General features: G+C 36.4%; 1 protein-coding gene across 2 annotated transcripts in view; it reads right to left on the bottom strand.

Annotated features, from left to right (window-relative positions):
• LOC131801635 (putative phosphatidate phosphatase) overlaps positions 1 to 13,015 on the bottom strand; it is a 147,582-nt gene that overhangs the window by 24,303 nt on the left and 110,264 nt on the right. For both annotated transcript variants that reach the window (XM_059120493.1, XM_059120492.1), the window contains exon 3: positions 8,841 to 8,992. In XM_059120493.1, the coding sequence (XP_058976476.1) occupies positions 8,841 to 8,992 (152 nt within the window). The remainder of the gene's footprint in view (positions 1 to 8,840; positions 8,993 to 13,015) is intronic.

Here is a 13,015-nt window from a genome sequence, read left to right as displayed (position 1 = left end):
CTGAAATTCCACACAAGGGGTTCTTTGTGAGCACTTTACCCCCTGACATAGAGTTCTCTATATAGGTTAACGATATCGTATAGCGGTACCCCCGTTATTCGGTATTTTGATGATTTTAGCTATATATTCCAATAGTATTCTCTGAAAATCCACACAAGGATTTCTTTGTGAGCACTTTAACCCCTGAAAGGTATTTGTCTATATAGGTCCACAAATATCGTATATCCCCCATATAACGGTACCCCCGATATTCGGGATTTTGATGATTTTAGCCACATTTCCCAATGGAATTATCTGAAAATCCACACAAGGAGTTCCTTGTGAGTACTTTACCAACAGACATAGATTTGTCTATATAGGTCCACAATAGCGTATATCCCCCATATATCGGCACTTTCCGATATTAGGTATTTTAAAGATTTTAACAGAATTTTCAATGGATTTTATTTTTTTGAATATTTTCTAATTCGTTCCAAATGGTGGAGGGTATTCAAAGTTCGACCCGGCCGAACTTACTGCTTTTTTACTTGATTTTTTACAATTTGTCGCAATGAGTGATAATCATTGGACAACTAAAAGTTCAAAAAAAAAAGAAGGACAAGGTATTTGTTTAGTATTTTAAGAATCAACTTCTTTACATGGCTTGTGAACTGCTAACATTGAACTCGCAAACCGCCTTGTTATCTGCGATCAATTAATCATTCGTCTAAGGTAACTCCTTCGGAGCAGAAATAATGAGGTAGCACTCACTTCGGCACCGTCTGTATGGGATGTTGTCGATTCGACAATTAACATTAACAATAATTGTAACGTCTAACTTTCAGAAACGAATATTACATAATGAAAGGGTAATGCAATCAACTTCTCATTTGAAAGCAATTGAAACCCATTATCCACTTTGTGGTTAACTTCTATCAAATGCATCCAGGTCATTAGAAGGCCAGCGAAAAAAGACGAAGTCATTTTCAAAACAAAACCCATAATTAATAATTAGAAATATTACACTTCACTTTTTTTTCATTTTGTTGGTTGGTTGGTTAGTTGGTTATCTAGAGCAGCAGCCCCACTTCGCCGTTTACAGCTGTTCGGCCACTTAAAAAGGTGGCTGACTAGCCGGGCGATAACAATGCAAGCTGTACATCACAAATTTGCTATGGATATCGAATAAAGGAATGCAATGATTTTGGAACCCACTTTAGCCTTGCTAAGAATAACAACAACAAAAAAACAAATGCATATAATTGTTTACTTTGCTACTAATGAATTTGACAGATAGTCTATCTGTCCGTCCCTCAACTGGTGGCATATTCAAATCCTTGATATGACACAATATGTGGCACAAGTACGTAGAAGCAAATGTTGCATTTTGTTGGTATTGTTTTAATTGAACAACGTTTGTGAGTGTGTGTGTGTGTGTATTTTGTAGTTTACTTTATAAGACATGACCTTTCCATAGTGAATTGTTGTTATTTTTTCGTTCGCTGCAATTGAAAATTTGTTTATAGAATACTCAAGTAATCAAGCGTTGAATGAATTGTCTTTTTTTCATTCGGGGAGTTTAATTTTAAAAAAAGGGAGACCTCAATTACCTCGAGGCACTTTATTGCCCCTTTGACAGACAAATGTAAGACGGCGAGTGTACCGCCTAGTGCCACACACTCGCCCCCGTTCGTGTTGACAAACATATGCTTTGGCAGCTGCACGTTGTTGGTGGTGGCAAAGGACGTGTGTTTACAAAAGAACAAAAGGATGAGACATTATACTATTTGCCAATAGAAATGTAAGCTACTTTGTAATTGTGGTTTAATTTTATCGATGTGTGGCGGGAGAGCCAGATTCAATTGCTAACCAAAAACCACTGAATAATGAATTTCCTTACCAAATTTTTGGAAGTCGTAACTGCTTAAAAACCAACCCACAGACTCGTTATTTTTGCAAAGACTTTTTAAAGGAACAAGTTAAATAGTATAAGACGGTTTTGCCGACAGATGTATACCCTAACTAAGTATGATATAAACATTGCGACGTGAAGATTTGGAGTATATTGGTTACTTCCTTCACTTTATATAAGACATGTGACAATTTTTATACCCTACACCACAAGGTGGTCAGGGTATTATGTCTTTGTGCATTTGTTTGTAACAGGCAAAAGGAAACGAGATAGACCCATAGTTCCTTTTGATGATCTGCATAGAAACACATTCTGAGTCGATTTATGCATGTCCGTCCGTCCGTCTGTCCATGTGTTTTTGTAAACAAAGTACAGTTCGCATTTATTGCCCTATCCAGATGAAATTTTCCACAAATCATTTGTTTGGCCCAAGGACGAACCCTATTGAAATTGGAGATAATCGGTCAAAATTTAGATATAGCTCCCATATATATCTTCGTCCGATTTGCCTTTTATTGTGCACCAAACGTGTAATATCAGTCCGAATTGTGTGGAATTTTGCACGTATGATCAGAGTGGACCTGAAAATAAGTATGCCAAATTTGATCGAAATCGGTTCAGATATAGCTATAGCTCCCATATATAATGTTCATTCGATTTGCTATTTTTGTCCTCCGCAGCCGTAATATGCACCCTGTAACAACAATATTTGGGGAAATATATCAAATACAGCTCAGAAATACATTTGCAAAATTTTATCGAGATCGGTTCAGATTTGGATATAGCTCCCATATATAACTTCGTCCGATTTACCTTTGATTGTGCACCAAACGTCTAATATTTGGCCAAATTGGATGAAGTTTGGCACTTACGGCCGAATTGAGTCTAGAAGCTAGTATGTCAAATTTGGTGAAGATCGGATCAGATATAGCTATAGCTCCCATATATACTGTTCATCCGATTTGTCATATTTGTTACCCACAGCCGTAATATGCACTCCAACGAGTGCATACCCACGATATTCAGGGAAATATATCAAATACAGACATATCTTTGCCAAATTGTTTTCAAGATCGGTTCCGATTTGGATATAGCTCCCATATATATTTTTATCGGATTTCAAATTAATTGTGCACCAAATGGGCAATACAAGTCCGAATTTAAAAGATACAAATGCTTCGGCACATTTAGTCCTTTGAATTTTAAATTATAATCATATCGTGTATGATTGAATTCTCCCGTAAAAACTTTTAATTGTTGTGCGCAGTTCTACTAAATTAGCAAAGTGGTGTAGGGTATCATAAAATCGGCCCCGACCGACTTTAAGACTTTCTTTACTGGTTAGAAAATGTCAAAATGTGTTTGAGGTACCATATATAGTCGACCATTTTTCGATTGTCATTTTTCGATGGAAATTCGAAAATTTTGGCCCTTTTCTCTGGAAGGTACTAGAAGCAGTGGACCGAAATATTCCATCTTCACAGCAGATCTGTGTTGTGTTAAATAATGGGAAGTGTGAAAATGAAGAGAACCGGATGTTTATTCTGGATTTTACGAGCTTCATATCTATTCCAAATTTGGACCTTTTGTGGGAGAGGTACCAGAAAGAGTGGACCGATACATCCCGTCTTCACAACAGATCTTGTGTTAGTAGAAATAAAAGGATGTGTGAAATATTAAGGGAACCGGATTTTTATTTCGGATTTTATTATCGTTTTGGTTATTCAAAATTTTGACCATTTGCGGGCGAGGCACAAAAAGGAGAGGACCTATATATTTTAACTTTACACAAGACCTTGGGTCAGTACAAATTTTGTGATGCGTGTACTTTGAAGACAATCGGACTCTTATACTAGATGGAGTGGACCGATATTGCCCATTTCCGACCTCAATCTAAGTTTTATAATTATATCACGATCTAACAAGTTTGGACCAAATCCGGAACTTCCTTCGAGAGTTATCGTGCGCACCAGCCAGCCAGCCAAACGGACGGACGGGTATCGCTAGATCGACTCCAAATGTCCTGAAACGGATTTGGTTCAAAGAGACCTAGGATCTAAAAACGTCATTTCGATGTGGCACGTTTAGACCACATCAAAAGATATAGGTCGCATTTATTATCCGATTGAAATGAAATTTTGCAAACAATACTTGTTTGACCCTATTGCAATTGGTGATAATCGGTTCAAATTCAGATATAGCTCCCATATACATCTTCAAACGACTTCGGCCAATATCATCAAATGGTCAATAACAGTCCAAATGACCTGCATTTTGGCACATCCAACCCAGAATTCGGTCGAGAAGCAAGTACATAAGATGTTGAAAAAATCGGTTTTGGTATAGCGATAGCGCCCATATATATGTTTTATCCGATTTAGGGTTTAAAGTCCCTCACACGCGTAAAATGCACTTCATAAGCATGATATATGGTGATATATCATATACCTCTCGCAAATACATATGCCAAATTTTATCAAGATCGGTTCAGATTAGGATATAACTTCCTTTTATATCTTTACCCGATATCAGGTTTATTGTGCACCAAATGACCAAATAGATTGAATTTTGGCAATTTCAAGTGAATTCATCGTAGAAACAAGTACTTCACATTTGCTGAAAATCGGCTCAGATGTAGCTAAAGCTCCCACATATATGTTTCATCCGATTTGGTGTTAAAGTCCCTCACATGCGTAATATGCCCAATTTGAATAGATTTTATACCCTCCACCTTGGAAAGTAGGGTATATTAACTTTGTCTTTCCGCTTGTAACATCCGTAAATATTCGTCGAAGACCCCATAAAGTATATATATATTCATTATCAGCATAAAATCTAAGTCGATTGTCTGTCCGTCTGTCTGTTGAAATCACGATACAGCCCACATTATTTGACGTAAAGCTTCAAAATTTAGCAGAATAATTTGTACTGTGTCTAGAATGGTTGGTATTGAAAAATTTTTTTTGCCATATTTTTTCACGGATTTGTCTGAAAATTGGTATTTGTAGGCCATAATGGGTCTTAGTTCGTATGGCGAAATATTGTATGTATGGGTAAACGCTTTGGTATAGCCCTCATATAACGGTACCTCCAGATTTTTGGTATTTTGATGATTTTTGCTGGGGATTGGATTGGTATTTGTTGGTCCTAATGGGTTCTAGCTCCGTTGCCGTTCACGTTTTTGTATAGTCCCATATAGCGGTACCTCCCGATATTCGATATTTTGATGATTCTTCCAACATTTTCCCACGAATATGTCTAAAAATTGGTATTGCATTCTAATGTTTCCTTTACCCTAAGGTGGAGGGTATTAAAAATTCGGCCCGTTCGAACGTTATGTTTTTTTTACTTGCTTCATATTCATCCGAATTTTACCATTTGGTGAAACTTGATTTGGTATATCTATCGAAGTCACATTATAAACTATATACACTATGAACTATATCGAAGTCATATTAAGCCCTATACAGCAATGTTATTTGGTTCATAGTTGGTATGATCTACTTCATTTAAATTCCCAATATAAACTTTTTTTTAAGGGAGCTCTACAAAATACGAATAGTGGTGTAGGGTATCATATAGTCGGCCCCGCCGACTTTTGACCTTTTCTTACTGTTTTTTGAAACTTAAAATATCCCAATACTTATACCAACGCAAAATCTGATGTTAATATGAGATCTATTGTAACACTCCTTTTGATACCTTCCCCACAAAAAGTCAATATTTTGAATAATTATAAGTCTCTTAACATGCGAATATTTCTATCAACCCTAGTTCCAATTTGAATATTGGATATGACGGTCAATATTTTCAAAAAAAAAAAAAAAAAAAAAAAAAAAAAAAAAAAAATTAAATAAAATAAAATAAAACTTATATAAAATGGAGGATGTAGTCCAAACATGGCCCCTAGATGTGAAGGGAACAAAATGGACCACTCCTTCGGTATTTCGTCCATAACTGAATAATTTGAATAATCATACGCAAGTCAAGCTATATTTCAATAAACTGAAATTGGCTAAGGTTGCACACCCGTCGGCAAAACCGACAGATACTTTTATTTGTGTCTATTAATGTGGACTTTTCGTTAACGAAGTGTATTACATTGATTGATTCCCCGCGACTTTGATCTTTTCCTCATAAATCCAATTTCTTCATAAATACAATTTCACAATTGAATTCATAAATTTTCCAATAACCACACTTTTTCAAAACAATTCATGATTACAAAATCATAAACAATCAAATAGAGTGTATATCATTCGATTCGACAATACATCAGTCGGGCAGATGTTTGAGATATAATTTCTTGGAAAACACTTTGGAATTTCATCAATTCACTTGGTGTAAGTGTCAGCGTCGATGTACTCACCACCGGCGGGCGAGAACTGAATCGAAAAGCTTTCAAATTATCTTCATAATTTACACATTTCTATTTCGAAGATAACATTTTTCATGTTGAGGGGGGAACGAAGAAAGAGGGTGCGCGTTGACCTCCCCTTAAATTAAACACTTGTTAAATTTCAATTCGAAAAAATAAATAACATTCAAGTGCAGTCAGTGGCGGCGAATTGCAAACATATGGATGGCATTTTTCGTAATACGAGGTGACCCAATTTCATATTTTCTCTTCGCCTATGTCTTCTTGGCGGTAAAAATTCTCAAGCAATTCATAAACACTTAATTTGCTTACGAAATATTGTTCACAGCACCATCTCAGCTTTTGATGAAGTTATTTCGAAAATTTATTCAAAACAATTTTCAACCAGTCATCAATAGGAGGGTGAAGATGTTAGGCTGTTAAATTGAATATTTCGTTGTGTTTTATGAACTTTATCGAATATTTCATTCATATGGTTAATGTTTCGATAGCTACGCAGCCTTTGTGATAACACCGCCATGTGAGAGCAGAACTAGAAGATAGGCTAGAAAATACATATGCCCACGCTGCAATTGTGTGGCCCTTTTCACAGCTGTCAGGCCCCAACCGATTCAAGTATTTAACATTTTTGTTGTTTTTATTTCGAATTTGATTTCCAGTTTTTTCATTTCTTTTTTTCAATTGATTTTTTGTTTTCTTTTGGGAAATCTCATGGACAATTGTATCAGACAACACCTCGTAAACAATTTTTAATATTATATTATATTCTTAATATTAAAAATTTTCAAAACAACACTGTTGCTGTTGTCATAAATTTGTTAAGTGGTGATGTTTAAAAAAACCTCTGTTATTTTAAATCGTTTGTTTGTTATTTTTTTATTAATTACCGTATATTGCTCTGATATTTTTTTTGCTATAACATTTGAATTTTATTTAATGAGAGAGGCTATGTGGAGGCTTATTACATAATGTCGGGAGTGAATTCGAATAGTTACTCGAAAAATTCATTTTTCGTACATCCTTCAAAAGACGCAAGACTCAAATAGATAAAGGATTTTCACAAAACGCTATTGAAAATTCATCGCTTCTTCAGATCTTCTGAGATAAGTTTATTAGGTCTTCTATGGGAAGTTTCCGAGATCTTCCATAAAAAGACCTTCTCGTTTTCTAAGTGAATAAATCCAGGACGAAGTTCTAAAGGTCGTCTTTAAGATAACTTCCAAGTCATCTAACATGAGAAGGATTCGAGTCTTCCGTGTATGGATTACCAAGTCTTCTTTGACAAATTAGTCCAGCCTATGAAAACCTTGCGGTTTTCAATGTGAGACCTCCAGGATTTGTATAAGAAGTTCTCCAGGAGAAGACCTTCGGGTCTTCAATGAGAAGATCTTCAGGACTTTAAAGAGAAGACCTTCAGGTATTCAATAAGAAGACCTCCAGGTCTGCAATAAGAAGACCTCCTGGTATTCAATAAGAATATCTGCTGATCTTCTGTGAGACAACTGCGCGCGCTTTTGTGTGAAAAGACCTCAAGCTCGTATGTGAGAAGACTTCCAGCTCTTCTGTGAGAAGACTTTCAGCTCTTCGATAAGAAGACCTTCAACTCTTCGGTGAGAAGACCTCCAGAATTTCTACGAGAGAAGACCTTGCCAGCTCTCTTCTATGAGAGAAGACCTGGCCAGCTCTTTTATGAGAGAAGACCTCGCCAGCTCTTTTCTATGAGAGAAGACCTCACCAGCTCTCTTCTATGAGAGAAAACCTCGCCAGTTCTTCTATGAGAGAAGACCTCGCTAGCTCTCTTCTATGAGAGAAGACCTCGCCAGCTCTATTTTCTATGAAAGAAGACCTGTCCAGCTCTTCTATGAGAGAAGACCTCGCCAGTTCTTTTATGGGAGAGGACCTCGCCAGCTCTTCTATGAGAAAAGACCTCTAGCTCTTCTATGGGGAGGACCTCGCCAGCTCTTCTGTGAGAAACCTCCACGTCCTTTATGAGAAGAAGTCCATTTCTTCTATGAGAATACCTCCAGCTCTTCTGTGAGAAACCTCCAGGTCATTTATGAGAAGACGTCCAGGTCTTCTATGAGAGAGGACCTCGCCAGCTCTTCTATGAGAGAGGATCTCGCCAGCTCATCTATTAGAGAGGACCTCGCCGGCTCTTCTATAAGAGAAGACGTCTAGTTCTACCATGAGAAGACCTCCGGATCTTCCATTAGAAGGCCTCCGGGTCTTCCATTAGAAGATGTACAGGTTTTCCATTAGAAGACGTCCAGGTCTTTCATTAGAAGACGTCCAGGTCTTCCATGAGAACACCCCCAGGCCTTACATGAAAAGACCTCCAGGTCTTAAATGGGAAGATATCCATGTCTTCTATGAGAAGACCTCCGGAACTCATTAAATACACGAACTTTTGAACTCATTAAATACGCGATTTTTCCGTAAACATTTCTCATACGGTTTTTATCAACCTCCATTAAGTTCTACCCGTTGTTTAAACAATCCATATAAACAAAATAATATTCCAAATATATATACAACAATTTTCCAAATTTACGATCACAATTTCGTACTTACCACAACAACAGGAAGCACCAGACCAATTAAATACAACAAGAAATTATTGATTGTGGATTCTTTGAAAGGATGCATCAGCGATTCATCGTCACAAAAGAAACCGCGTTTATACGACTCGCCCCACAGGAAAAAGCACAGAATGGGGAAGAGAACTGCAACGATAATAAAAAGCAAAACAAAAAACGAAATTAACAACAAATGAAAACAAACAATTAACTAAAAAGAAAACTTAATAAATATTTTGACAGCCGCATTAACTCCGCCAACCAATGCACATCAGGGCTGGAGAGAAGAACATTTATAAATTGTTTGTTTACAACATTAAAACAACAACAACCAAAAAGCTGGGAAGGAAAACAGTTTTTAAGGCAAAACAAGCTTTTGTGCTTTAGTGTTTCGAATTGTAAAGCAACAAATTAAGTCATAAAAATCTTCATTGATCAACTTCCTCAATTAACTAATTGGACCGAATAGTGGCGATTGGCAGGGGGAAAATGAAACGTTTATGCTTTTTCAGCCGAATCGACCACACATCCAGCCGGGTTCCACTGCCCAAACTTTGATGGGATATCTTTTTCAGGGAATTTTTTTATTGTGCTTTTTTTTCTTCGGTTCCGTTGATGCATTTTTCATGTAAATAAGGAAGTCGTGGTAGATATGTGGAATCACTTTTTTAATATTATCCAGAAATTGCTGGACTGGCTGGCTAGAGTAAACAATTTGTTCTGCAGCTATTTTTAAACAATTCCATGACAATACGATTTGAGTTTTTTCCTTTTTTTTTTTTGAAAGGCAATGATGCAGCATCGTTTTTTATTTTCGTTACACTTAAAGAGTCAATTCCAAGGATCCACACTTGCCGCCATATGGCAAGACAAGTGTGTGTGTGTGTCCATGTGTCTAATTTCCAAGTGTTTAGAAATAGGATCTCAAGCATTTCATATTTCAAAGTGACAAAGTTGGAAGCGAAGAACGATCTCAATCGGCGGATGTTGAAAATTATTGGTAATGAGGCGTCAAATTGTCTACGACTGTCTAGTCCGGAGATTTGCTTAAGAAATTGGAGATTTGATTTCATCTCTTTTCTCAAGATCTATGACAATTAGAAAAATAAGTTCCCACAATTGAGTAGAAAAAATGAAGACAGTATCTAATAGACTGTTATATGTTCTATTTATGATTTTATGGGACATAAATTCACAGTTTTGGACCACATTTATATAACAATCGGCAATTTTTGGGCTATGCCAAAACTTAGATATACAAGTGTTGAGAAGTACCATATGACTCCTAATAAATGAAACACGGACCTTTATGAACAATTGTCGGGCTATACAAGAATGTGTACCGATATTGTTTTTACGTTTTTTGAGCTTTATCTAAACTTGGACCGTTAAAAATATTTCCCAACATAGAACCCAATTAAAATTTTCTGAACTTAACAAAAATTTTCGGAACTTATCGATTTTTTAAGCTGTATCAAAAAATGTTATGCTTAATCAATCCCTATATAAACAAGTGAAAAATAAAAAATGGTAAGTGCGACCGGGACGAACTTTTAATACCGTAGAACATATCGAAGGAAATTAAAAAATTTCAAAAAAAAATCCGAAAACTACCACTTAAATGAAAACAGTTTTATGGGGACTATACGAAGACGTGGACATGTTTACGAAATTTTTTGTCATAGGCTGTAGTGCCCATTACGAACTTCAAATACGAAATTTGTTACAATTACGGTGAATAGTGTCGTAAAAATCATGAAAATACGTAGTATCGGGAGGTACCGAAGATGTGGACCTGCGCAGACAATTTTCTGGCCTAGGTTTGAAACAATTCCGGTAAATAATGTTGCTGAAATCAGCTATACGAAGAAGGGGACCTGCATATAAAAATTTTTGTCATAGGCTGTAGTACTCATAACGAACTTCAAATACCAAATTTGAAACAATTCCGTTGAATAGTGTCGCTAGCATCGTCAAAATGCCGAATATAGGGAGGTACCGTTATATGGGGACTATAGGAAGACTTGGACTTGTATACAAAATTTTTTGGCATAGGCTGTAGTACTCATTAGGATCTTCCAGTACGAAATTTGAAACGATTCCGGTGAATAATGCTGTTGAAATCATCAAAATACCGAATATGGGGAGGTTCCGTTATATGGGGGCTATGCGAGTACTTGAACCTGCATACAAAAATTTTTGTCATAGGCTGAAGTACCCATTACGAACTTCAAATACGAAATATGAAATAATTCCGGTAAATAATGTCGCTAAAATCATGAAAATACCGAATATCCGGAGGTACCTTTATATGGGGGCTACACGAAAACGTGGACCGACGTGGCCCATTTACGAACTTAACCTGCTTTCTGGTAAACAATGCATGTATGCAAAATTTTAGCCTTTTATTTCAATTCGTACGAAAGACAGCGTGATTTCAAAAGACAGACAGACGGAAAGACAGACAAACAGACAGATGGACATCGCTAGATCGTCGTAGAATTTTACGCTGATCCAGAATAAATATACTTTGTAGGGTGTTTTATGAATATTTAGAGGAGTTACAAACGGAATAACAAAGTTAATATACCCTCCATAGAATGATGGCGGGTATGAAAAAGCTATTAAGTTCCGGGCCGAGCCGAACTTTTTATACCCTCTATAATTTGGAAAATAACTCATGTAAAAATATGACTGTAAATGCCGAAATTCCAATATTCGGGGTGTGCGTTACTCCTACTATCGGGAGTGACCAATCCAAATTTCATAAAATTCTGTAAAAGTCTTGGCTACAATCAAAACAGCGAATATCGGGAGCATAGGGGCCCGATAGGGAAAATTGTTCTACATAAGCAGAAGGATCCATTGTGGAATCCCAATACTGATTATACCCTCAGCCTTTTGGCTAGTTTTACCCAAACCAGTCATATGGCTAGAGAGGGTATATATCATTTGATATTGCCACAGCGTGCCTCATTGAAATAACGATTTTAGACCCTAGTTTTCTTCGGATAAAATCCGATTTAAGACACTTGGAGTCGATCTAGTCGGTGTCTGTCCGTCCATAACTCTCGAAGAGGATATCGGATTTAGTCGAAACTTGGTACATCGTAATATTATTATCAAACTTATATCGAGTTCAGAGATGGGCAATACCGATCCACTGCTACCTTTCACACAAAATATCAATTTTTTTCAAAGAAAATAATTTACTGCACAGAAATAGGAAGGATAATCCGATCTTGCCCCAACTTTGCAAATCTTAATATTTGTATCAGTGCTAGTTTAGGTGCGAAAATGGTCCATATCGGCCGATCTTTGAATACCCTCCACCATTTGGAACGAATTTGGCAATTTAAAAAAAATCGACATAGAATTTTATGCTGATCATGAAAATATATAATTTTTGGGGTCTAAAATGTATCTTTCGAGGTGTTACAAACGGAATGACAAACCATACAATGGTGGAGGGTACGAAATAAAGTAGGTTAATAAAATTTTACTCAAACGTGTATTATGTTTGCAGGACTTTTGGTATTGAAAATCGGTCATGTAGGTGCACGTTTTTGAATAGCCCCCTTAAAACGGCACCTCTCGATATTCGGTATTTAGACGATTTTAGCGACATTATTCACCGGAATTGTTTCAAATTTGGTATTTGAAGTTCGAAATAAATAATACAGCCTATAACAGAAAATTGTCTGTACAGGTCCACGTTTTGGTATAGCCCCCATGTAATGGTACCTCTCGTTATTCGGTATTTTTTAGCGACATTATTCACAGGAAATGTTTCAAATTTGGTATTTGAAGTTCGTAATGGATAATAGAGCCTATGACAGAAATTTGTCTGTAGAGGTCCACGTTTTGGCATAGCCCCTATATAATAAAGCCGCCCTACATTCGGTATTTTGATAATTTAGCTACATAATTCGCCGATTGTTTTCATGTTTGAAAATTGAATTTTGTTATGGCTTATAACAAAAGTTACCTATGCCGGTTCACATCGATGTATGACCCTAATATAACGGCTACATTCGGTATTTTTAAGATTTTATCGGATTTTATTTTTTTGAAAATTGTCAAATTCGTTCGTTACCGTTGTTTTTTTGACTTTTTTCATAAATTTTATGCTTATGGTGTTCAAAAAATGTCAAGTGTAGTACAAAAAAG

This window comes from Musca domestica, unplaced genomic scaffold (assembly GCF_030504385.1).
Source record: "Musca domestica strain aabys unplaced genomic scaffold, Musca_domestica.polishedcontigs.V.1.1 17, whole genome shotgun sequence".
Classification (NCBI taxonomy): domain Eukaryota; kingdom Metazoa; phylum Arthropoda; class Insecta; order Diptera; family Muscidae; genus Musca; species Musca domestica.
This window is presented reverse-complemented; position numbering and strand designations above follow the sequence as displayed.